The 27,535-nt window shown below is 44.4% G+C and overlaps 1 protein-coding gene across 4 annotated transcripts in view; it reads left to right on the forward strand.

Annotated features, from left to right (window-relative positions):
* The window catches only part of LOC141758804 (putative uncharacterized protein MYH16), a 78,354-nt gene that overhangs the window by 45,171 nt on the left and 5,648 nt on the right, over positions 1–27,535 (forward strand). For all 4 annotated transcript variants that reach the window (XM_074620490.1, XM_074620489.1, XM_074620488.1 and 1 more), the window contains 10 exons: positions 16,533–16,589; positions 21,948–22,034; positions 22,668–22,913; positions 23,007–23,124; positions 25,214–25,341; positions 25,476–25,672; positions 25,762–25,894; positions 25,979–26,195; positions 26,293–26,429; positions 27,060–27,163. In XM_074620490.1, coding sequence (XP_074476591.1) covers positions 16,533–16,589; positions 21,948–22,034; positions 22,668–22,913; positions 23,007–23,124; positions 25,214–25,341; positions 25,476–25,672; positions 25,762–25,894; positions 25,979–26,195; positions 26,293–26,429; positions 27,060–27,163 — 1,424 coding nt within the window. The remainder of the gene's footprint in view (positions 1–16,532; positions 16,590–21,947; positions 22,035–22,667; positions 22,914–23,006; positions 23,125–25,213; positions 25,342–25,475; positions 25,673–25,761; positions 25,895–25,978; positions 26,196–26,292; positions 26,430–27,059; positions 27,164–27,535) is intronic.

A 27,535-nucleotide genomic window follows, 5' to 3' on the forward strand; every position in this document is an offset into this window, starting at 1 on the left:
CATGGTCTTAAGTAAGATTCGTGTCTTTCTGCCTGTCAGGCTGAGCTCTTTCATTAGCTCCTCAGTACAGAAGCAGGCGGTACTGCCAGGGTCAAGGAAAGCGTAAGTCGTTTTTACCCTTTGGCCCTTGCCGGTCTTGACTTGAACTGGGACTATTGCTAAGATGCTCTCGGTGTTCTCAGCACTTGTTGCTCCACAAGTTGTTGTATCTGTTCCCACAAACCCACTTACGACCGATTCTGTCAGTCTTTCGTCATTTTCCTGTGACTCCCCTTCAGGTTTTACCTCTTTGTTCGTACCATTGTTTTTGGCCTTCATGTGCAACACTGTAGGGTGTGACTGCATGCAGACTTGGCAGCTCATTCTCTCCTTACATGATTTACTCATGTGCCCCTGTTTCAGACAGCTGAAGCACAAACCTTTTGCTCGTAAGAAGTCAATCTTTTCTTTATGAAGAGACTTCTTCATCTTCTTGCACTGTTCCATAGCATGTTCTCCACCCTGACAGAAGAGACAGGGTGTGGAAAATGCACAGACTAGGCTGCCGTTGACTTTACGTTCTGGTTTAGACTTGGGACTCACTGCTTGATTACTGGCGATAGTTGCAGCTGTGGTGAAGCCTCTGTTGCTACCACTTCTCCTATGCAACCTCTCGTCCACTTGCCCTTTAGGTTGGCTCTTTGAGGAAAAGTCCTTTATGTCACCAAACAGTGGATGCAAGGCTTCCTTCGCTTGCTTGTTGACAAAGTTCACAAGGTCATTGAACTTGGCTCTGCGCCTTTCTCTGTCCTGAATGCCACAGACCACGCTTCTCCACCTTTCCCTCAGCTTGTACGGGAGCTTGGCAATGATAGCACGCATGCTAGCTGCATTTTCCAACTCTTCCATGTACTCCATGTCAAACATAGCATTACGACATCCTGTGAGATAGAGGCCGAAAGAATGGAGAGCTTCTCCGTCGTCTGACTTGATGGTAGGCCAGTTCAGTACTTTGTTGATATATGCCACTGAAATCTTGTAGGCGTTTCCAAAATGTTCTGCCATAAGTCTCTTGGCCTCACGATAGCCGCGCTCGGGTTCCATATGGAGACAGCTTCTAACCAGCTCCCTGGGCTGTCCACTGGTGTACTGCTCCATAAAGTAGAGCCGGTCTTTGCTGCTCTCTGTCTTGTCCTCTACTCCGTGTTCGAACGCCCTGATGAACAGTTGATATCCCTTGAACACAGGAATATTCTGAGGAGGCAGAGTAGCTATTCTTTGCTGCTTAGTCAACATTTCAGTAACTCCTTGAAAAGCCTCAGCCATTTCTGTCTGCAGTTGAGTAGTTGCAGCATTTGATCTTTGGACATTGTGTCGAATGTCATTACTCTGTGTTATTTGCCTGTCTGTGGGCGAGGGATGCTTTGGTTGCCTGTAAGGTGGCATATCTGTAGCTTTGGCGGAAATGAAGTAGGAGTTCATTCCATCACGACTTGATGCCCTAGATGAGAGACGTAGTCCTTCAAACTCGTTCAAGATCTTAATTTTAGCATCAGATGCTGCTAAAGCAGTTTGTATCTCTAGCTCCTCTTTTTCTCTTTTTACTTTGGCTTCCTTTTCCTCTAAAATCTGTCTCTGTTTTAGAGCAGATGCTTGCGCTAATAATGTAGCTCTCTCCAACTCTGCCTTTAAACGAGTAGATGAAGCAGTAGATGATGCACGGGAAGAACGCACAGAAGTCTTGGAACTATGCTTTACTGATGAAAAAGATGCAATGGATACACTATCTGATGGCTGCACCTCTTCGTTGCATTTTGTAGCTTCTACGCTGCGTAGATGAGCCTCATCCATCCAAGCCTTAGCTCTCACAACAAAGTCCTTGTAGGCATCAGCTTTAGGTAAAAACCAGTTAGCTTCATCTTGGTTCATTTCTTCTTCAGAGATTTGTCGAAGTATCCCTTTAACATTGTAATTCAAATCACCAAACTCTTCAAAAAGCGTGCTTAACTCCACCATTAATTTGGTTTGAATCACTGTTAAGCTGGTGTCATCACCGTCGTCCATTAATCGCTGTATCTGATTTGCTTTACCAGTTAGCTTAGCCAGCTTGGCCTTCCTTGAGCTAATAGCACGTTGCAACTTTTCCTCCATTGCCTTAGCTGTGACTTTCACCACCCTAGCAGCATCCACAACTGTAGTCGTATCTTCGTCTTCTTCCTCCATTCTTAAAGCAAACTAGCTTAAGTTAGCTTAATGTGAAACAGTTCAGAGTCTTTAATGATAATCACCGTCCACAAAGTAGCATGGCTAACAGCAAGAAACAGTATATTTCTCTCGATGATGTCAGGGTTAGTCCGTTAGCTAACACATGGGAATTAGCTTGTGGGCTCCAGTTATGCTAGTAGCTTCGTCCACATGGAGTGACACAGCACTTTTTATCAGCAGAGCTGAGGATGACTTTACTCACGACCACTGTATCTTGGAGTGGTTGTAACTCCTTTTTCCTTGATGTTCCAAATCCTTCCACAAATGTCCATTAGTCCAAGTAGAGCTGGTTTTCTTACAAATGTGGGGGTTGAAGCTCAACGGTCACCTTGGATTTACTCGTGTACATTTACTTGAGAAGGAAAAACTTCCACAGGACTCCGTTGTAAAAAAGGATTAAAACAAAAATCTTTATTCCACAGTTTTGTAGTATCTTCTTACAGGAGTATTCAAAAGCTAAGTTATCCTAATTAGCAAACTGTACTACGGTAAGAAAACCGTGTGGCTCGGTCCTTAACTTGAGCCTCAACTGAACAAACCACTGTTTTTACCTCAATGAGCACAAGAAGCCTATTTCTCTTAAAGCGACGGTAACCTACTTACCGGTCTAGCAGAAAGCTTATATAGTGTTGCCTTTACAAAGTAACACACAAAGACATTACATCAAGATGAATTAAATCAAATGATCATTAAATTACTTTTAACCTTTTAACATATTAATTACTATGAATTAACTTATTCAATGAAATCACTTATTTATCTCACCTACATAAAATACAGATTGTGCTTATTTATTAAACTAAAACATTTATACTAAACTTGGCTCCCACAGCAAGTAAGGACTAAAGATGACCAAAGCCAACAATATCTTAAGGCCCCCTCAGCTCTGAAACTCATTATTTCCAAAGGCTACGTCGAGCAGAGCGTGAGCGCAGCGCGCCACTCGGCCCAAAGTTCAGATCAACTTTGAACTCTGACCGTGGCCAACAAAAACGAGGCAGCCAGCCAGGCACGGAAGGCAAAATGGGGGAAACACTAATCTCGTGTGTGTCTGACTTACCTGAATTGTACAACACAAGTTTACGCTTCAATCGAGACCTTGGGAGGAAAGCACTGTTTTGAAAACACGCGTCCAACCAAGTAGGGCTAGTGCTAGTGCATGCTTCTTAGCACAGGACAGATGCATCCTTGTTGCTGGCAACAACAAAACAACGTAGTTTTGAAAACTATGCCTATTTTGCTCCGTCCTCCGCAACTTCCTTGAACACCTAGTCAGATGTGCGCTGTTTTGCGTTGCGTTGTGTCCGAGTCTGTCTTACCTTCCCTTGTGTATGGAGATAGCAAGTACTACAAACCCATCCTTTAAGTGGTTACATCCGGTTACGTTTCCAGTAGGATGTGGAGCACACAGTTGTTGGGACTCGATGTCACATGTACATTTTCAAAAAGAGGCCAAGTTTAGGTTTTTAAAAGGGCTCAGCAATTTCCTACAACAGCTGGGCACTGCAGTTTTTAACAAATGTTATTCAAACAGGAGGAAATAGGGCATTTGTTGGGGACTATTTTCAGCAGCGGATTAATCCACATGTGGTACGCTAGTGAGTATTTGTGGCAGCGGGACGGTGTATGTGGGATTGAGTCAATATAAACTACAGTGTGTGTGTTCATGTTGAGGAACATGTCACCCAGTGGTTTTAGTTTGTGGACAACAATAGAGCTCTAAGGCACAGAGGAAGAAGAGATATCAGGCTTTGATACACACACAGTACTTGGTAGTAGGACTAGACTGTTTGTAGAATGCATAAAGTCCTTCCCTTTTGGTTGATAGTCATCTACCAGGACTGGTATGTGCCTTCCATCTGCAGCCTCTAATTTGAGAGATGTGAACATTTTCAATAAGCTGTGCAGTTACGTACGTCACATCCAATACGGGTACCTTGATGAAATCTTTCTCAACCTGCAGCTGGCTTTCAAGATGAATCAGTGCAAATCATCAGGAGCACTTTAGTTATGTTTCGAGGATATATTGGACACAGCAGCTCCATGGAAAAGTAACAAATATAGTGACATTGCAAGTTTTCTAGGGTGTAACTAATCAGTAATTACAATATTTGGCTGGAATGACGACCAAGCTCGGCTTCCTAAAAGGACATGCAGGGGTCTCAGCCGTAGCTCACAGTAGAGCGGTGTGATGCATTCCTGCCTTTCAACAGAGTTGCTGGGCTCTGCTCCGTGATTGGAGCAGTCACTTCACAGCTCCATGCCTGTCAGGAGATGGTTAAAACATACCTCCTACACCCAAACTGATAACCATCTCCTGCTCCCCTCTGACGGGGTTACTAGGAGCAGTTGGGTTGAGCTGCAGTCAGCAGCCATTCTTCAGATGTGGGCTTCACTGTTTCTTTTTTCTAACGTGGAAGTTTCCACCTCAAAGTTGGTGGTAGCATTAGATAACTGAAACAAAAACATGGACAGAACATGTTTAATGTGTTTCAACATTAATTCCACTTTTCGTTTAGTGATAGAGAGGTCAGCTGCCTGTTAATGAAGTTCTCTAGCAATTTAGTATTGCAGTTCCATAAAGTTTGGGAACTCACCAGAGACAAAACGAATGGTTTAAATTGAAGCAGCAGAGACTCAGATACCTGGACTTTTAGACCCGGGTCAAGTTCAAAAACACTGGATCTGACATTACCAGCTCAATAGTGTCCATAAACGATAACTATTATATGTATTTTTCAACCTGGACCCTATTTACTCACGTTTTTGTGTCTAACTGACTAATGGAGTCAACAAATTTTGAAACTGGTCCATTATTGAGGGAGAGTGCTGCAGCTGCTAAACGGCTGCAATGTAATCACTTGGGCCAATTCCTCACCGTCATTTTACGTCCACTAAAAGTACTTGTTTTCACCACTGACAGGCTCAGATTGTTAGTAGAAGTGTCTGACAACATCATGGAAAGAACCCTACAGAGAAATAAAACCTTTCGCTTTCTGTTTGTTATTGTGTACGACCATGTCTTGCTCGGAGAAGTCTCGTTCTGAAATCTTGTGTCTCATCCACATTGTGGAAATCATATTCAGCCATGACATTGAAAGTCATTTAGACTAAGCTACACTTTCTGACAGACCTGATCAAGAGGAAGGTAAGACAAAGGTTTAATTTCTCTGTAGGGTCCTCTCCATAATGTTGTCAGACACTTCTAATAACAGTCTGAGCCTGTCAGTGGCAACAACAAGCACTTCTAGTGGACGTAAACTGACGGTGAGGAGTTGCCCCGAGCGATTGCATTACAGCCCGTTTGGCAGCGTTCTCCCTCAATACTGGAACAGTTTCAGAAAGTGTTGTCGCCATTAGTCACTTAGACACAAAAACATGGGGAAATAGGGATCAGGTTGAAAAATAGCATGGTTACCCTTTAATTATACCCTCCCTGACATCATACTTGGGAAAGCTCCTCCAGAGCCACAGAAGACATTGTACAACTGTTTGAACTGGCTGTCCTCAAGAGGACTGAACTGAACTTCATGTGTGAAATTGGTGGAGTTTTCCCCACCACCCATCAGCAGTAGTGGCCACAGATTATAAACAAGTCAGTTTTGGTGTGTGCAGTGGAAAATCACAGCAACGACTGTCTGCCACCAAAGATGTTGCCATTTAAAACACCATCTTCAGGATTAGACTTTTGAAAGGCCTTGTAGCACCGAGCAGGACAGCGTTATTTGTTTGGACTAGATTGGTTTCATTACACTATCTACTCTATTGTTTAGTCTGCCTCTGTACAGAGCCCTGGACAGTTTACACTGAAGCTGTTCCTTGTCTTTAGTCAGATAGAATCAAGCCAGTCTAAGAGCTTTTATGTGTCACTGGTGCGTGTTGCAGATAATGTGTTTTGTCTGTCCCTCCAATGGAGCGAATGGGATGAAAGCTGCTGAGAGGGAGAGTGAGCAGGAGACATTGGGAGACGGTGATTTCAGAGTTGAGGTGGTGCTTCTTGGGCCTGCCGTTGCCTCTGGGAGCCTGATGTTTCCTCCAGAGGTTTGTAAGAGGAACAATAAAGGGCGCCTTTGTCTCTGATTGGAGGGGTGAAAGACGATCCGTGTCTCTTCGAAGGTAGGCATGTTTTCACATTTACTATAGCTTTGGCATTCTCCCTATCTCACAATGAGGCCATTATATGTTATGGACTTCTCTGCAGGTGGACAGGCAGCCCAGCTGACTGCACGGCCCATCTCTTCTGTCACCCACTCACGTCTGGTTGTGACGTAAAGGTCACATGAATATGTCCACAAACTTGAGTGGAATCAAAGAGATAGCTTTGTCTCCAGTGGGCTGTAATTTAAAGCAGTTGGCTTGAAGGGAGTGTACTGGTCCTGATACATCTTCTTACAACAGCCCTGTCCTCTCCGTGGGTTTATTACATGGTTGTAAAGCAGTTACACTCAGACACAGTGCTGTAAAGGGTCATCACAATCTGACAGGAGAAAGCTCAGTGGTCCTAGTTTATACCAGATGTTTTGCTGGAGGTGTTAGAAGACTTCTGCTTTCTCCCCAAACAACTGGAGGTGAATGGAATTTTGTGGTACTCAGGGCAATAAATGTAACAGCAGATAATCCATCAACAGCTTTTATAGGGACTATGGCTTTGATAGAAAGTTTTGATATGTTTGTATTTTTTGTAATTTGGATGAATGGACTTGTTAAAGCTGCATTAATTGTATTTTTTCTCTGTTTGGGATCAGCACAACAAGCTGTAATCACAACACTCACATTGACATACAGTATATTGCAACACATACCAGCTCTTCAGAAGTGTTCTTTATTTCTACTCAAGATAGAATGTTCTTAATTGAACAACACATTTAATGTTGTTTATCCTGCACGTAAAGCTGGAGTTGGTCTTCTTCAACAATAGTTCTGTTATTTGTTGAAATTGTCATTCCATCCTGACAGTAATCAATAAATCAAACGCTCCGACAAGAAAAAGAAAAATCATTTCATTCAGCCCGAATGTAATGATTGGACAGCCTGTCTACCTACCTGTCTACCAACCTGCCTACTAACCTGCCCGTCTACCTGCCTGTTTACCTACCTACCTGTCTACCTACATATCTACCTACCTACCTGTCTACCTGTCTACCTACCTGTCTGTCTACCTGGCTGTCTGCCTGTCTACCTGCCTGTCTACCTGCCTGTCTACCTACCTGCCAATCTACCTGCCTGTCTACCTACTTACCTGTCTACCTACCTGCCTGTCTACCAACCTGCCTGTCTACCTACCGGCCTACTTACCAGCCTGTCTACCTGCCTGCCTGTCTACCTGCCTGTCTACCTACCTCGTGGGTCTTTGTCTGGGGCGCTTCTTTGTGTGCGACCCGCTACAGTTTTCACCGTTTTTTATCTGTTCTTGTGTGTGTGTGTGTGACGGTACGGAGGACCAATATGTGGACTTTGGGAAAGTATGCACATTTCCTTGCTTACTTTTTTATCCTGACGCTAGTTTGCAGCGTATGTCAAGGGGAAAAGACGCTGCAACAACATGGCGATCGGATCACTATCAATAGGGAGCTTCTCCTGTCGCTACGTTCTTCGGCGGAGGGAGAGATCCCGACAAACATTCCAGCAGAGATTTTTGTCCCTTTCCACCTGGACAGAAGATCTTCACGCCGGCTCTCGCGGCGGAAAAGAGGAAGGAGAGGAGGTATTCGCCGCAAAATGAAAAAACTCTGCCTCGATAACCGGCGCCAGTTACCCCCCTTGCCCTCGGTCTTTTTATCTAATGCCCAGTCTTTAAGGCGCAAGATTGACGAGCTGGAGATCTGGGCAAAGTACAAACGTGAACTTAAAGAATGCTGCCTACTCGCGATCACCGAGACGTGGCTTAATGAGAGCGACCAGGACAGCGACTTGGCTCTCACTGGATTCGGCTGTCCCATCAGACTGGACCGCTCCTCTGAAGCGACGGGGAAAAGCCGCGGAGGTGGGGTCTGCTTCTATGTAAATCAACGGTACTGTAACAACATCATTGTGCGGGAGAAAATATGTACCCCTGATATAGAGCTACTCTCCATCTCCCTACGTCCTTTTTATCTGCCACGTGAGTTCCCCCAACTGTTTTTTACTCTTGTGTACATCCACCCCAGAGCCAACGCCAGTGCTGCCACTCAGCTGATAGTGGATGTATCACACAAGCTGGACTCTATTTGTATTGATGCTCCTAAATTTTATCTTGGAGATTTGAATCATGTCCGATTAGACAGAGTTTTACGGACATATGAACAATATGTAAGTTGCTCCACCACAAAAAAAAACACTATCCTTGACTTGTGCTACGGAAATGTGACGGGAGGCTACAAGTCCATACCTATGCCCGCTTTGGGAGCTTCATATCACAACAGCATATTTTTACTGCCTACATATAAACCATGCTTCAGACGCCAGGAGAGAGAGGAGAAGGCTGTTAAGATCTGGACAGAGGACAGCATCTCCTCCCTCCAAGCCTGTTTTGACTGCACAGACTGGCAAGGCTTCTTTGATGCTTGTGGTGATAACATTGATGAACTTATAGAAACTGTCTCATCCTACATCACTTTTTGTGTTGATTCTGTAATCCCCTCTAAACAAGTTGTTATTTTTCCCAATAACAAACCATGGGTAACCAAAGATCTTAAATCTGCTATTAATAAAAATAAAAAGATCTTTTTCACTGGCAACCCTCAGGAGAAGAAGGTTGTCTCCAAAGAGGTTAAGGTTGAAATAGCCAAGGCTAAAGCCAAGTACAAAGAAAAAATAGAAAGTCAGTACGTAAATGGCGACCTAAGGTCAGCCTGGCAGGGGATTAAATCTATGGCCTCTATTAATCAGCAAGCAAATACATCCAAGCAGTTTATTAGCATTAATGGAGTTGAGGATGTAGACTTGGCGAACACTTTTAATTTGTTCTTCTCGCGGTTTGAAAGGTCTGACTTCACTCAGGATGTATCCAGGTTGAGGGACTCCCTGATACCCCACAGCGATATATTGATATCTCAAGAGCAGGTCAATGGTTTATTTAGGAAAACGCGGACAAGGAAAGCTTCTGGCCCTGACGCCATCTGTGGTCGCACTTTGCACCACTGTGCTGATCAACTTAGTGAGGTTTTCACTAAGCTCTTTCAGATTTGTGTTGACAGCTGCCAGTTACCCAAAATTTGGAAATCTTCCACCATAATTCCCATTCCTAAAGTTAAAAACCCCAGGGAATTAAACCAATTTAGACCTGTTGCACTCACTTCCCTGGTAGTGAAGAACCTGGAGAAAATCTTAAAGGAAGAGGTTCTTTCCCTGGTGGAGGGCAAACTGGATTCACTCCAGTTTGCATATCAAACAGGTAAAGGAGTGGAAGACGCTAAACTCTTTATCCTGGACAAAGTTTATAGACACCTGGAAACACCAAAAGCTCATGTCAGACTCTTATTCGCTGATTTTTCTTCAGCTTTTAATAAGATGCAGCCTCACATTCTGATTGAGAGGCTTGCATCTCATTTTAACCTACCTCACCAGCTTTTAACATTGGTTTTAAACTTCTTAACAGACAGAACACAACAGGTTTTAGTTAATGGTATTATGTCTAATACCTCGGTCTCTAACACAGGTTCTCCGCAAGGCTGCGTCCTTTCGCCATTGCTTTTTATTTTGTACACCGATAGCTGCAGGTCTTCTAAGGAGGGCAGCTTATTAGTGAAATTTTCAGACGACACTGCACTCCTGTCGCTCCTACAGGGGGCAGAGTCAGATCATGGCTGCGCTCTTCCTGCCTTTGTTGAGTGGTGTGACAAAAATTATCTTGATCTCAATGTCTCAAAAACTAAAGAACTTGTGATTGACTTTAGAAAAAACAAGATTAATCCCACTCATAGTATAATTCATGGCGAGGATGTTGACATCGTGGACTCTTATAAGTACCTGGGCACAGTGTTTGACTCTCATCTCAAGTTCGATGTAAACACTGAGTCCATTGTTAAACGAAGCCAACAGAGAATTCATTTGCTGCGGAAAATCAACTCTTTTGGTGTGAGTAGATCTATCCTGTGTACTGTCTACTTGTCATATATTGAGAGCCTTTTAACCTTTTCATTTATTTGCTGGTTTAACGGTTTGTCTATGAAGGACAGGAATTGCCTAAATAACATTGTGAAAGTCTGCTCCAAAATCATCGGAGCCCAGCAGAGCAACTTAAACTCTATCTGGGAGAAACGTGTCCTCCAGAAGGTCAAAAACATTATTAATCACAACCAAATCCTGTCCAGTGAGTTCACACTACTGCCTTCAGGACGGCGCTATCTGCCTCCTCACAGAAAGACAAACCGCTACTCCAAGTCATTCATTCCTTCCGCCATTACACTGCTGAATGCAGAGTAACTATCATGAATGAACGACAACAAAAATGTCTTATTTACTTTGAATGTACAATTATTTTGCACTAACCACATAACGGTTGTCTGTGTTTGCATTTGGTACATTCTTGGAATACAATTTGCAATGTGCAAATACTCTTGGCACTTTATTCTATTCTAATTATTTATTTATTCCTTTATTCTTTTATCTCGTCTTGTTTTTATTCTTGTATTCATTGTTTTTATTGCGGATATTTTTAATTGTTAATCTCGTACTTTATTGTTCTGCACCTCCCCATATGCCACCTACTGTGTTCCCTCTGTCAATGATGATTGTGCAGTATGAATGTGTGTATATGTCTCGGTGGACTGCAGAAACTGAATTGCCCTTCGGGGATAAATAAAGCTCTCTGTATCTGTATCTGTATCTGTATCTGTCTACCTACCTGCCTGTCAACTTACCTGCCTGTAAGGTAGGTACCTGGCAGGCAGGTCTACCTGCCTGTCTACCTGCCTATCTACCTGCCTGTCTACCTATCTACCTTTCTACCTACCTGCCTGTCTACCTACCGGTCTACTTACCTGCCTGTCTACCTACCTACCTGTCTACCTACCTGCCTGTCTACCTACCTGCCTGCCTACCTACCTACCTGCCTACCTACCTGCCTGTCTACCTACCTGTCTAACTACCTGCCTTTCTACCTACTTGTCTACCTACCTGTCTAACTACCTGCCTGTCTACCTACCTGTCTACCTACCTGTCTACCTACCTGTCTAACTACCTGCCTATCTACCTGCCTGTCTACCTATCTACCTGTCTACCTACCTTTCTACCTACCTGCCTGTCTACCTACCGGTCTACTTACCTGCCTGCCTACCTACCTACCTACCTGCCTACCTACCTGTCTAACTACCTGCCTTTCTACCTACCTGTCTACCTACCTGTCTAACTACCTGTCTACCTACCTGTCTAACTACCTGCCTTTCTACCTACTTGTCTACCTACCTGTCTAACTACCTGCCTGTCTACCTACCTGTCTACCTACCTGTCTAACTACCTGCCTATCTACCTGCCTGTCTACCTATCTACCTGTCTACCTACCTTTCTACCTACCTGCCTGTCTACCAACCTGCCTGTCTACCTACCGGTCTACTTACCTGCCTGTCTACCTACCTACCTGTCTACCTACCTGCCTGCCTACCTGCCTGTCTACCTACCTGCCTGTCTACCTATCTACCTGTCTACCTACCTTTCTACCTACCTGCCTGTCTACCTACCGGTCTACTTACCTGCCTGTCTACCTACCTACCTGTCTACCTACCTGCCTGTCTAACTACCTGTCTACCTACCTGTCTAACTACCTGTCTATCTACCTGTCTAACTACCTGCCTTTCTACCTACCTGTCTACCTACCTGTCTAACTACCTGCCTGTCTACCTACCTGTCTACCTACCTGTCTACCTACCTGCCTGTCTACCTACCTGTCTGTCAGCTGTGAGTATTAACAGCAGCCATGTTGGTTGTTTCATAATGATAATGTTGGTGGAGTGTCTTCAGAGGGAGGCCTGAAGGGACCAAGCCCCCTGGAAGAGTGCCGGTCGTTGATCCCAACCTTCGTAGTGGCCAAACGGTGGTACTGCAACTTCTGTGTCCGTCACATGATGCCATTGGGCCCAAAAAGACTTTTCCCCATAGAATTACATTGGTAAAGAGATTTCTGTAACTCAGAGGATCATTTATTTTGAGGTGAATCAACTCCCCAGTATGAACACTCTAATAGTCCTTATTTAAATCATTAGGTCCTAAAAGTTGTAAAGTTATTTCCCTTCCTCCGTTCATGTGAATAAGACCCAGACCGAGTCTGGAGCGCCAAGCCGTGACCGAGTCATGTGATCGAGCAGACGCTACTGCGCATGTCCGGTGGCCCAGTGGATGCAGAAGATCGCCAGACGATCCGTGTACTTTTCCAGACGGAAGTCGAGCCATTTTGGCATCATGCTCCACTGAGCAACTCTCATAGGAATGAACGGGCCCCGCCTCCAACGCTGGATCCAGTTCTCTTAATACATCCATGGGAGGGACGGACTGTCGGTGTTGAGGACTTGGTGACTTTCTCTCTAGATTGAGGGACATTTGGAGCTAGTTAGCAGCTAGTGCTGCTAGCTGCTTTCATTGGAAAAGAATTGACAACACTGGGCTGGTTTATAGGTCAGATCATTTTATAATCTAGAATACTCTTGCTAGTGTTTTAAGATGAGTAACTTTAAGCACCACCCTACAGTAAAAAGGTTTAGGATTGAATGTACTTATATTTGGACTGCATTCATTCAGTTAAAAGAATAGTTCAACATTTTAGGAAATACACTCATTAATTTTTTCTCCTAGAGTGAGATGAGAAGATTGATATCAGTCTCAGGTCTGTCAGTTGGGACATGGTTAGCCTAGCTTAGCATAACGACTGGAAGCAGAGGGAAACTGCTGAGCAATATTTCTTTTTAATTTTAGGAGCACATGCCTGATGGAATTCTTGGTGGATAAATCTCAATTAAACAGAGCCAGGCTAGCTGTTTCTCCCTGCATCAAGTCTTTATGCTAAGCTAAGCTAAGCTAAGCTAAGCCAGTTGCATCCTGACAACAGCGTCATACTTAACACAAAGAAATGAGAGTACTATCAGTCTTCTCATCTAACAGCGTGTCCACACAGGAGGCGTTGAAGCCGTATTTTTCAGTCGTCTGTCTCACACACATCTGACAGAACAGATATTTACACAGGCCACGTATTTATACACTTCAAGTCTTTTTTCTTCCACTTTACGAGTCCAACTACAGCGATTCTGTGTTTGGCTCTGAGCGCTGTGAAAACACGGGTGACCTGCACTTAATAGTTGCCGTGCCTGAACACTTCCTGTGTAGATATGATGTAACTCTAAGAAAAAGCAAATAAGCTAATCTCCCAAATTAGTGAACTGTCAGCAGCCAAACGCGGCATTTACAGACACATGCTCTGGTTTTGTTCTAAGTGTTCAATATTGTCCCTAAATGACCAATTTCCCTCCGGGCTCTGCGTTGCTGTTTTAGAACAATGTGTACAATGTGGTACAGTGACCTGGGAGGAAACTTTGGGGATTTGGGGACAGGACTGGGATCTGTAACAGATCAGGGAGTGTATTGTGTTGGTGTATTTCCCGCTGTTGGTCTGAATCGGCATGATTTTTTAAAACTCTATTTAAAACTTGAATTCCTATAGTCCCCCTCAAAAAGGGGGACAAAGGTCATGTGTATCTCATTGAAATGTCTTTATCTCACTTGTACAATGAGCAGGCATCACATCATTTCTAACACTGATCACCCACAGTACAAGGCTCTGACCAGGTCAACAGGACCTGTCATCACTGACTGTACTGCCGGAGGCTGCACACGGCCATCTGAAGGCATTTAAAAGAACAAAGCAGCAGATTCCAGCCCAGTCGAAGGGACCGGAATTCTGTGAGCATGTGTGGACAGTATGGTGGACTGTCATCAGCGGGGGGTCTGTAATGCTGTGTCTGCTGAAGAGGCAGGACTTCAAATTCTTTGGTTCTTGTTCTCCCCTCCGACTGACATGGGGGGGGGGGTCTCATGATATAACTGCCCACGCTCCTGAATATCCCCTCGGACACAAGAGAGGAGACATCAGCTATGAGGCCACATCTGATTGCAATTTATGGACAATTATTATAGTTTCAGAGTGCAGCGGAAAAAAGTAAAAGTAAAACTTTAAGTACATACAATTATGGAGATGAAACCCTGCAACCATTTTCAGCAATGAAGGGCTAATGTTGTTATTTCCCTACACGACTCAAAGAGTGCTTCTAAATGGAGAGATCATTTAGAATGATATCAGTTTAATTTAGAGCGGTGCACAAAATCAATGTTATAAACTCTTTCTGCCGTGGCGTAGTCCAAACAGCGTTTATCCATGCATTCTGGCTCAGACATCTTAACACTGTTAGTACACTGTGTTTTCTACAATTGTATTAGAGCCACAATATTTATTTTGAGACTGTGGAAAGTAGGAATTTAACAAGAAACAGATATGTGAGTGGGGAACTGTGAGAGACAGAAAAAGGCTGTGCATGCATGAGGGGGTGTGGACAGTAAAATGCCGGAGGGGATCAACAGTGAAGCTGTGTGTGTGTGTGTGTGTGTGTGTGTGTGTGTGTGTGTGTGTGTGTGTGTGTGTGGACAGTCAGTCAGTCAGTCAGTCAGTTGGGCTGCTGCTGCCTCACCATGGCTGTTCTCTCTGCTGAGGTCCTACGCTGGCATGTGAGTTTTTATTTCACTTTTTATGTCTTTCTGTTTGCGCTTAACTTATAAAAAATACTGTTGAGAAAAGTATGAAGTCATGTGTTATTTTTAGTATTAGGTTACGACATGCCTGACCCCACTTTTGGGACATTTTGGAAATATTTAGACAAGTTCTCCTTGCATTAATGATGAATGAAAGACGGTACTAACTGCAAGATAATCCCCTGTCCATGTGTTAATTCTGCTCTAAATGTGTGGTACTGTCCTGTTTGGGGAGCTTTGGGGAGCCGTGTAGCCGGTGAGTGGCTTTCACCACATCAGTGAGTGAGTGGAGGTGTTGTTGCTGTGGATGGCCCCGGGCTAGAGGCCATGTCAGACACACTTCCTGACACGGAGACACAGATAGAAGCTGGAGATAAACGCAGAACATGACACAACTTGGAAGGATGCTGCCATGTTGGGAAACTAGCGATACATTTTTATCAGCAGTGCAAAACGCAGCTTTGGCAGGAGATTAGTGGAACAGAGATGCACTGTGGGTGATTTATTCATGTTGGATCCTTCTCATTGTTTTCACTGTCGGAGCAGAATCCAATGGAATAATATTAAGAGCATTTAGCCACATTTGGCCATACTATTACTATAACCATCAAATAAATGTAGTAGCACATGAGTAAATGTACTAAGTTACATTCACCCCTGACTGTTACAAGTCATTTTGAGTATTGTAATCAGCACCGGTGTGTTTTTGATTTGCAAGGCTGTTTAAGAATGAATTTCTCATTTGTTTTACAAACATATAACCTCACTGTTTGTCATTTAAAAGCATTTAAGTAATGGTTTATAACATGCCGTAAAGCAGATAAAAGGACATTTAATAAGTGTTTATCAATTTACATTTCAACAACCATCACTATCTATGTTTTAACAGTTAATAACACATTAATAACACCTTAACAGCTCATTATAACACAGTATTTGTTATCATACATTATATGTATTCAGTACATTTAAACACATTTATTAACTGTTTAAACATGTGTATAACCATATATCTCTATATATATATATTATAATTTAAGCAGGACTCAGTATGACCTGTGTAAATTGAATTAGATAAAATGAGGATAATTTGCAGAAGTACATCGTATATTCAGTCCTTGGTGTTGCTTTGGGAAGAGCAGCACTGACATCCAGCCAGGACTGGAAAACCAAGAGAAAGCAAAAACATAACACAAATTCCTTGAATGTCATGAAAATGGCACCGATGCTTTTTTGTCTCTAGAGCAGACCCAGCCCTGGGTCAGAATACAGATAATGATGGTGGCTACGGACATTCTTGCTCTAAATTGCTACCTGAGGAAAAAGCCAGAGGCGTGCCAAATCCCCAAAAGAAAGCAGAGAGTATGAAACGGCCTCACAACCACACAAAGTGCTGCCCTGAAATAGCAAACAATCTGCGGAGGTGACGCCCCATTTGTTCTCTATCAGGATGATATAGACACTGTGAAACCAGAGGATAACAGCTCAACGTCACATATTCTAGTCATATTTCATATTTTAGTGAAAGCAGACCGTTATTCTTTTGGCCGTTTCACTGAAATCCATTTCTCTCTCTTTAGGCTCGCATCGAGGAGCTGGAGGAGGAGCTGGAGGCAGAGCGGGCCATCAGAGCCAAGGTATGGTACACAACTATAAGGCACTGTGTAACATCTCCTCTCCCTGGATGAAACAAAGAGCAGATGAGCCTTAAATGTGTGTGTCAGGCTGCAGGGCAGATCAGAGGATGAGCTCAGCTCTGTCTAACAGTCAGGCCTGTGGTGTTGAGAGCTGTTTGTGGATTGGAGGGACAATTGAAAGAGAGAAAAAAGATGGCTGATCTGTTGGCAGCCGGTGGGGTTGGTGCTGCGCCTATGGTCACCCCAAACTATCTGCACCTGTGATAATAAACTGGGGGGGGAAGGACCTTGTGTTTGTAGTTAACATACAGGGCAACCCCAGAGGCGTATAGGGACCCCAACATCCTTTTCCCTCCTTCTTCTTTCCTTCTTCTTTCTTATTTTTCCCAATCTATCCCTTACACACACACACACACGCACGCACGCACGCACGCACGCACGCACGCACGCACGCACACACACACACACACACACACACACACACATAGTGCACCTTCTGTTTCTTGTAATCCCCTCTCCTTGTTCCTCGAAGCAAATCGGAAGAACAGGACGTTTTTTTTCCACCTTCTTTTTCACCGGACTAAAGTTTCCAAGACATCTTCTTTGTAATGTAAAAGGCTTTTCAAACAGCAGGCCTGGTTCATATGAAGCTAATCTACCAAGGTGGACGCTTTAAGTGCTTGTTGTTTCAAACAAGACACTCTTAAAGCGTGTGTGTGTGTTTAAGCTACAGAACCTGGGCGCCCCTCTTAAGTCCTGCCTGTAGTTTCCATGTTACAGTACATGTATAGGTAAAGGTACATATTTCACCCTGAGTGTTGAATAGAGTGACAACGGGCCCGAGGGCGTGTTTGGTAGACTTCTCCCCACTCTGGGTGGCATTCCTAATGGTGCTAGCTGGGTCCCCCCCCCCCACCACCAGTCTCCAAAGCTGCAGAGCCATGAAAGAGGCAGGCAGAGACATGCATGTCTTTATCTGTTCCGCAGCCTCTGCACCTTCAGAGGAGCTCAGATACAACATACCTCTGCTGTAGACAGGCTCCCTATTGTTAGACTCTGCTCCTCAGGTCGCACAGGGCAGATATCATCAGGAGATACAGGCTGACAGACAGCACTACTTTCCATGGATCTCCTCCCAACTGGAATGCCAGACCCTCTCACACACATATACTGTATGTGTGTGACACACACACACACACACACACACACACACACACACACACACACACACACACAACCGGTATGTAATCTTTAAGACAACTACAGAGATGCCATCAATATTTTTGAATTGGACTCTTATTAAATCAGGTGACACTAAAAGTCTCAATTGAAACCCGTACTAAAGAAAGGTGAACAAATTCATATTTCTATATGAACAATGGGTCAAATGACTTTGAGTAATGTGACAGGGGTCACTAGTAGTGACATACCCACATACCCAACTCTGCAGTTGGCCTCAGCTCTACTGAGCTCTTTAGCTTCTTAGCTTATTGTTTGGGATTTCCCACCTAAAACTGTTCTCTTTTGATCATGGCTCATCAGCCTCGCTTTCAGTCACAGCAGGCTGCTACTTTCAACCAGTTGTACGCTATCTGTCAAGCATCATACAGCAGACAAAGTTAGCAGCTAGCTGGGGAACATTAGATAAAGTGGAGCACCTGGTTTGCTAAAGGGACTGATATTTCCCCTAGGAGTTGGTGGAGACCAAAAACAGAGCTAAATTTAGAGAGAATTTTGGACTTCATTTCATTTATCAGATTATCAGAAAAACTACTCCACTGCTAATGTTGCTCAGTGTCTGGTGGATGGCAACTGTTTGCTAACATGTTCGCCATATTGGAATTATTCACCAAAGAATGAGATGTTAATAAAGCCTCAGTTCAACCAAATTAATAAAAAACATATTCTCTGGCCATGCAGATAGTTTGGGTTTTTATTTGCCTGAGTACAACGGAGATGAATGTCATTTTATTTGTGGTGCTCAAAGCTTTGAAAACTTCAACAGTAAAATCCAACAGCAGTGTGTTTGTTGGGAAAGCATGTCCTGGTTACTCTGGATAATCAACATCTGCATGACTAGATAGACCGCTAAAGGAAGTTTACCTCACAGTCAAAACCAGCCACCGTTCTCCTAGTGAGGTTAGTCATCAATTTATAGCTTTTAAAATGCATACCATTTTTCAATGTTTTTCTCTCTGACTGTGGTTTGTTTGAGAATTGCCAACACCTACAGTATATATTTTTTCTCTACATATTTTAATTTAATAACTGAGGAGAAGGCTAAGATATAACAAAAGTGGTTCCAGGATAAGCTTTGATGTACTCTACTATTACAGTAGTTGTGTGTACATGCAGCTTAATGGACACTTGTAATGGACATTGCTGGTAAAGTACACTTTCACATTCTTTTCAGGGTAGTGTACCTCACCTAAACGTGTTAATAGTAAATAAACCATGCAGCTGAGGTCAGGGAAGAACCTCCATCATACAGGAAGCAGAGGACATGGATGGATACTAGAGAGCACATATACAAACATACACTGAACAGAGACCTACTCCTACTCCTTCAGGCTGTTGTGCAAACCAAGATGAATCGGCCTCCTCCTTCAGGAGACTTTGGGAGCACTGACTTCCTATTAGCATGTGAATGGGAGTGACTGGTGCTGACCCAGAGGAGCTGTTGACTCAGTCAGTAGTGCGGAGGAGAGCGATGAGTGAGCCGAGTGCTCAGTGTTAACCCTCTACAGAGAGGGGGGGCGATGAGTTGGTGGGCCCCCCAGTGAGTATCATCTGTTTTCCCTTCCCTGTCTATCAGGGAGGCCTGAGACTGCAGCTTTACAGACCAGTCTCAACATCTACGGCCGCCTCTAAAACAGCTGTAAAAGATCGGCGTTAAAACAACAAGTGCTTTTAACTACAGAGCGCTGGCTGTTTGTGCGTGTAATGGCCCGGGATTATAAACTCTCTCCATGTGTGCTGTGCCACGTTTGAGCGTGAGAAGGGTCTCTCTGACCACTTTGCTGAGGAGTTTATCATTCATTCATTTCTGAAGCTTCATGTGTTTTGTTTGTTTTGCATTTCTATGCAGTTTGTAATTCTTTTGATGTAAGGTATCAAGTTTTATTATATAAAAAAATATTATTATATTAAATGTAATCATACCAGGTTAGCCAGTGTGGATTTTGATTGTGATCCAGATGTATATTGACGATGCTGATATTTCTTTGATTTTTTTTTTTTATTCTGTCAGTAATTTTATTTCTTCTGAAACAGTATTGTATTTATGAGAAATCAAAACTTTTATTACACTGATATATTTGAGTTTGGGACTAAAATAAAGCACCTATTTAAAGCTGCAGTGGATAGAAATGGAGCAAATATGATTAAAAGAATTGTTGAGACCAGTTGAGGAAATACCAAGCACCGCCCACCAGCCGGAGCACAGCCAATAGGAACGCTCTCTCTCTGAAATGACCTGTGATTGGTCAAAGTCTCCTGTCACGGGCTACAATTATTAAAGCCTGAAAACAGAGCCAAAGTTAAAGCTGCACTAATGTTTTTATATTAACAATGGATCAAATGACTAATGTGAAAGATGTGGAATGTAGTGACAAAAACCCAGATTTATCACCTCACTCTGCAGTTACCCTCAGTTCTATAGTACCGAGCATTGTAGCATCATTGAGCCAATTGGTTTTGTTTCACACAACTATAATGTTTGATTCATTCTCATGGCTCTCATCAAGCAGCAGCGGCCGAAAAAAGTGTTGAAAAACCCCACTGCCCATCACCAAACAGCAGACAGACACAGTTAGTGACCACCTGGTGAACAAAGTGGAGCATTTAGCAGCTAAAGAGCTGCCGGATATTTTTCCCAGGAGTTGGTAGAGACCAAAACAGAGCTAAAAGAAAGTGAATATTGGACTTAACCTTCAGCAGGTGGCCAGAAACATCCATTAAATCCAATGTAATGTTGTTCCGTGTCTTCTGCATGTATTAATAGGAAACTGTTTGTTAGCATGTTAGCCATAATATGTCAATGTGGTGTTTACAGCTTGTTAAGCTGTCCCCAACTAGCCAACAAGAATCAATGAATGCAGCTTTAAGGGCCTTTAGCAGCTCTGTAGGATGTTTAGCGGTGAACAGAGCATGGGCTAACTTCCACAGGAAACAGGAGTTAACAGATAATATTTGGACTGTGTGACAGCAGCTAACCTGGATACCAGTTACTCTCCTGGCCTCTGACCCCAGGAAAGATCACTTCCCCTTGTGGGCTGTCAATCATACTGATCCCCTGGTGGGCAAATATCCTGTCCTAGGAGGTAAGACTGCTGAATAGGGCCAGAATAGATGAAGTCTTCTGCCTGAAGGTTTAATACAGTCACAGCGTTCAACCAACACAATCATTTGACCAAGGAATTGTGAACATATGTATGTTGATGAATATTTAGATGCAAGGTTTTTGTGACTCCAGATAGAAGATCAGTCCACTCAGGGATAAATTGTGACTATGACAGCAGCAGTCTTAAAGGGACTGTTTGTAACTTTTTAAGCGTATAAATGTACCGGGTCAGAACACATGCGCGCTTGCATATGCACGCTCGCGTGTGGCCGGAGTCTCTGCTCCTCTGCCTGCTTGCCTTCACTCAGACAGCGCGTGTTCTCGCTCTCTCGTTCCACCTCTAGACGTGAACGCGCGCTCACTACACACTGCAGGAGAGTTAGTTTAGCTCTGAGAATATCTAGTGAATGTACAGTGGACGTTTGTGCAGAAATAACTGCTGCAGCTCCTCCAGACCAACAGAGGTTTCCCGTGTCTTGTGAAGTGACGGAGCTCCGCAGTCGGGTGCCGGTGTCTCCCGACTGCGCTCGTAGGGGAGACACCAGCACCCGTTCGGGGAGGCGATAACATGTCTCGCTAGGGAGCTCCGTCACTGACCCGCTTTTCCTGCTTCAGAGCCCCGGCACCGACGCTGAGGCAGGAAAAGCCAACACTAGGATCAGCAGTGATTCATGGAGAGACCTTCGTCTGGTCAGCTAACATTACTGCCAAGCAGGTGAAATATACTGTAGAGTGATATTGTGCTTTTAGCTGACGTGTGTCGCCTCACTGTTTTGAGCGATGCTCGTTCATGTCTATTTAGAGCGAGCAAGCGCGAGCCCGACGCTGACTTTCGTTGACTTAACGGCCACAGGTGTCGCTGTTAACAAGACATTCTGAAAGTTACAAATAGTCCCTTTAATGGTTTATTCTGGCGTAATATGAAGCATACTATCTATAATCATATCATCTACATTTAGTAGCAAGTTGTACACTTAATGTTTGTTACCATTCTTTAACTGCTCTGTTTTTGGCAGATTGAGAAGCAGAGAGCAGATCTGACCAGAGAACTGGATGATCTCACTGACCGACTGGAGGAAGCAGGAGGGGTCAGCGCCTCACAGGTAAACTATATCAACCTGTTCACATTCCCAGTTCCTCACATATATAGACACTTGGTCAGGACCCCTTGGTCAGGATTTTTTGGTCAAGACTTCTTGGTCAGGATTTCTTGGTCAGGACTTCTTGGCCAGGACTTCTTGGTCAGGACCCCTTGGTCAGGACCCCTTGGTCAGGACTTCTTGGTCAGGACTTCTTGGTCAGGACCCCTTGGTCAGGTTTTCTTGGTCAGGACATCTTGGTCAGGACTTCTTGGTCAGGACCCCTTGGTCAGGACTTCTTGGTTAGGACTTCTTGGTCAAGGCTTCTTGGTCAGGATTTCTTGGTCAGGATTTCTTGGTCAGGACTTCTTGGTCAGGACCCCTTGGTCAGGACTTCTTGGTCAGCACTTCTTGGTCAGAACTTCTTGGTCAGGACCCCTTGGTCAGGTTTTCTTGGTCAGGACTTCTTGGTCAGGACCCAACCGTTATACTATGTCCGTTGCTCTGAGCGACTAATATTGCTGCTGATGGGTTTACATTGGACATACGCAGTACTTATTACAAACAATATACAATCCTATGGGTGCCTCAGGACATACAGTAAGCTGTGCAGCCTTAAATACAGAACTTGACATACAGCGTGTGTGTGAGTTACAGATGGAGGTGAACAAGAAGCGAGAGGCTGAGCTGCAGCGCCTGAGGCGTGACCTGGAGGAGACGTCTGTCCAGTCAGAAGCGCTGGCTGCGTCTCTGAGGAAACGGCACAGTGACGCCATGGCAGAGCTGAGCGATCAGTGTGAGGCTCTGCAGCGGACCAGGGCCAAACTGGAGAAGGAGAAACAGAACCTGAGGATGGAGGTGGATGAGCTGGCTGCTTCTCTGGACAGTCTACAGAAAGCCAAGGTCAGGAAGCTACAGTAGGTCACTGTCACAATGTTTTTAACATTTTGAACTGGTGAGTGTAATGTGTGCTGGGGTGTTGGTGTTATGTTGCAGACGTCCTCAGAGAGCCAGGTGAAGAAGCTGGAGGAGCAGCTGTCCGACGCCAACAGGAGAGGAGACGACCTGCAGAGGGCCCAGACTGAGCTCAGTGTGGCCAGGAACAGACTCACAGGTACATGTTCATTTCTCGTCGTGTTCGGAGGCGATTACAGATGCTCTTAAGATCCTATTTGTTCAAGTCATCTAACCCATCACGTACAGTTTCTTTAGTGTCTGAGCCAGGGTTTGCCATATTTTGCTTTTGTTATGGCTCTTGAAAGAAACTGCAACAAAGTGATTTCATGTAGGACCCCAGAAGACGCTGACTGTAAAAACAGTGTGCCCCCAGTGTGCTCCATTCCTGTACTGGCATGGTTCCCTAACCACCTTACCCAACCCTCACAGCCACCTCACACCCCATAACCTCTAAATAAAATATAACACATGTAGGAGAGTACAGAAAAAGGTGGAAATTACTAAATAAATTGATAAATAAATAACTGAAAGACAGATTGGAACCTATTTCCTTCCATTGCCCTATTAAGATACTTGTGTGAGCACGTGCATCAAATTGCTTTGTTGACAAAGTGATCTGCCAAAAAGACAGTGAAGAAGGAGACTGCAAACATGGATGTAAACAATGCAATATTGCAATAAATTAAAAAATCTACTTTGCAAATGTTTTATTGGGTAGAAAATGCATGCAACACTTTTGTTAGGCCTCAAGAGTACACACTATGTGTTTTGGTGAGAAACACTGAATATAAACAAAACCTTTGTTTGTTTAAAAGAACATTTCGGAGACACACATGAGCCAACCCTCCCGATTTTCCCGGGAGACTCCCGTTTTTCATCGTCCTCTCCCGTTTTTTTTTCGTTATCTCAGCCTGTTTCTGGAACTGAACAGTGTGTATGATCCCTACTGTTTCAACCCGGACGACAATAGAGCTACACCAACTGTCATTTCTCAGGGGAAGAGAGCAGTCTGTGCTCGCGACACAGCGCAGTTTGAGCTCATGTTTAAGCTGAGCTCGCCACAGCATGCAGCACCTGAAGTTGGGCTTTGTTCATTGTCGCAAAAAGCCATCGTGGCGGCGCAAGCCGCTGGAAATAATCTGAAATAATCTGTCTGAAAGGACCTTCACTGAGTGAGAGAAGCCCGTTCCCTGCGTTCATCCTCAGCTGGTCTTCTGACCACCCCCATCTCAAGCCTCAGCACCCATGGGTGATAGTGCATTAAGCTGAACTGCTCCCAGGCTCTGGAGCTCCCTCCCTCCACACATCCGACAGTCTGACACTCTTACAACATTCAGATCCCACCTCAAAACTCACCTGTTCAAACTAGCTTATATAGTGTCCATCAGTCTGTGTCCTTCCCTCAACACTGGTACTGTTTTATTCCCTCTCACCGCTCTGCTGGTGTTTTCGTTGTGTCTGGCTGTTTTTATCTGTTCCAGTATTATTTTATCTTTGTAAGGTGTCCTTGGGTGTCCTGAAAAGCGCCACCAAATGAAATGTATTATTATTATTAGAAAGGAGAAAGAAATGGAGAGAACTAAGAGAAAGAAATACTCAAGCAGGAGCAAAAATAAATATAAACTAATGAATATTAGTTTATTCCAGAGATTCACACGGCAAGTTCACAGCACAGGGGAGAATTATTCTGTTTTCCTTCCTGGGAGTTAAAGGTCAAATCGAAAGTTTAATATAAAAATGCTGTTGCAGTGTACTTATTATTTTGTTATTTTCAAAGTCACCAGAATGCAGGAAACAAAGTCTCTGAAACTCACATTTTTCTGGAGGAGGACCGCCACACTCCCACGTTGGCTTTGAATTCCTCCCTTTTCTTAAGGTCTCAAGGTTGGCGAGTATGCAGAGACATAGTATCACTCTTCTATATAGTTTGGGGACTTGCAAGTGACAGATGTAAAAAAATACTTTTACCTTGTTTCCAATGGCAAGTAAATGTGTTCATTTATTGACCACAGAGCAATGCAACAGACACAGATATGAGCGTAGCTTACTGGAAGATGAGTCATTGACACTGCATTTTGTCCTTGCTACTTATCTTTCTCAGTGATGTAATCCATATCTGCTGCTGTAACCAAACAGAGATAATAATTACAGGACAATGAAATCACATTTTATGCTTGTTTTCTTGTGCACATGTACGGTGCTTAATGCTACAGAGTGATAATCACTTTCCTTGTGTGTCCTGTCAGCTGATAATGCAGACGTGAGTCGACAGATGGAGGAGGCAGAGAGCAGAGCCAGCCAGCTGAGTCGCTCCAGGACTCTGCTCCAATCCCAACTGGAAGACCTGAAGAAACATATGGACGAGGAGGTCAAGGTCAGTGTGTGTGTGTGTGTGTGTGTGTTTGTGTAAAATATCCAGTATGCAAATACATTTTAAAAATCCCTTGCTCTCACTCAAAGTCCTACTATACAGTATATTCACGTGTGTGTGTTTGGTGTGGCTGCCAGTGTAAGCAGGCGGTCAGCAGCAGTCTGAGCTCAGTGCGGCAGGAGAGCGAGGTGCTGAAGGAGCAGCTGGAGGAGGAGCAGGAGAGCAAGCAGGAGCTGCAGCGTCTCGTCTCCAAACTCAACAGCGAGGTGACGCACTGGAGGACCAAACACGAGTCCGACACCATCCAGCACGGAGATGAGCTAGAGGACACCAAGTACGTTGTGTTGGGACTGTCGGTCAACTGTCACATTTGACGCTTTGAATGTATCTCAGTGGTCCAAATAATGTGTGTGTGCGTCACAGGAAGAAGCTGGCAGCCAGGCTTCAGGAGGCCGAGGAGGCTGTGGAAGCTACCCAAGCCAAATGTTCTTCACTGGAGAAAACCAAACAGAGGTTGCAGGGAGAGGTGGAGGAGCTCTGCATGGACATGGAGAAGGTGGGAGAGGAGACATGTTGTATGAGTGTTGAAGTGCCATGGGTTCCTTTATTGTTGTCTTTGAGCATATGTTCTCTGTCCCAGGCCAGCAGCTGTGGTCAGGTTCTGGATAAGAAGCAGCGGGTCCTGGAGAAGCAGCTCGGAGACTGGAAGCAGAAGTGTGAGGAGCTGGTGGCCGAGGTGGAAGGATGCCAGAAGGAGAGCAGGCAACACGCCAGCGAGCTCTTCAAACTCAAGACGGCCCACGAAGAGTCCCTGGAGCATCTGGAGGCCCTACGCAAGGAGAACAAGGTCTACCAGGGTAGGATGATGATGATGCCTCTAGCAGGTGTTAAGGACTAGCTGAATAGTAACCATGGTTTAATTAGACTTGTGTGTGCCTTTTCTTTGTCTGACAGAGGAGGTAGCCGACCTCACAGACCAGCTCTCAGATGGAGGTAAAAGTGTCCACGAGCTCCAGAAAGCAAAGAAGAAGATTGAGATGGAGAAAGAAGAGTTACAGGCCTCACTGGAAGAGTCTGAGGCAGCTTTGGAGGTACAGAACTCCATCAGATCGGCCTATTAGCTGTGATTTGTGATTTGGAGCCTGTTGTGTTGTCAGTATGTGCTACATTCCAGTGGCGGACTCAGGCTGTCTGAGGGGCAGCTGCATGCGCTGAGACACCTAGAGAGTTTTCTAGCATGTAGGGCAGCCTACATGGCGCCAGGCATCATGTTTTCTCCATTTTAAGGCCACCCTATAAAGGGCACTGAATGTTTTCTCCACTGGGCGGCTGTAGCTCAAGGTTGGCGGTTCGATCCCTGGCTCCTCCAGTCCACACAAAGTGTCCATGAGCGGGACACTGTGCCATCGGTGTGTGAATGAGTGTTTAGATTAGATCGAGGTTTTCTCCACTGGAAGGGCACCGTAGAGGGCACTCATGTTTCATCTACCTAAGAGGGCACTTTTGCTGCGGTTGGTTCAAACATGTGGGCACCAAAGGGGGTGGTCATTCCCCCTGACCCCCTGCCCCCCCTTGAGTCCACCAGTACATGCTTACTCTTAATTCATTTTATGCCAAGTTTCATTTCATTCAATATAGTTTGGATAACTCTCCATAAAAATATCCCTGGTCTTCCTTCCTTCCTTCCTTCCTTCCTTCCTTCCTTCCTTCCTTCCTCCCAGGCTGAGGAGACCAAGGTGCTGAGGCTGCAGCTGGAGTTGTCTCAGGCTAAAGGAGACTTGGAGCGCAGACTTCAGGAGAAGGAGGAAGAGATAGAAGTCGCTAGGTACATCAGCTTCCTCTCAATCCTTCATTTTCCACTACACTGTCTGCCATTCCCTTTTAAATGACTATTGATCACATCCATGGCCTTGCATGGTCTGAGTATATAACTAAAGTTCTAACTGCTTATTGTACCAGCGACCGTGAGTCTATTAACTGTTACCGAGTCCAAGTTAAAAAAACTAAGGGTGATGAAGCTTTTGCTGCATTGGCTCCGTGGCTCTCAGCATGAGGTCTGCTAAAACTGCCTCTGCTTTGAAATCTTATCTTAAAGGAATAGTTTGACATTTTGGGAAATAAGTTAGTTTGCTTTTCCTACTTGTGGAAATCATTTTGTGTCTTGCCTGGAAGGTGACCTATGACATTATTGCTCTGT

The sequence above is a fragment of the Sebastes fasciatus genome, chromosome 20 (assembly GCF_043250625.1).
Source record: "Sebastes fasciatus isolate fSebFas1 chromosome 20, fSebFas1.pri, whole genome shotgun sequence".
Lineage (NCBI taxonomy): Eukaryota > Metazoa > Chordata > Actinopteri > Perciformes > Sebastidae > Sebastes > Sebastes fasciatus.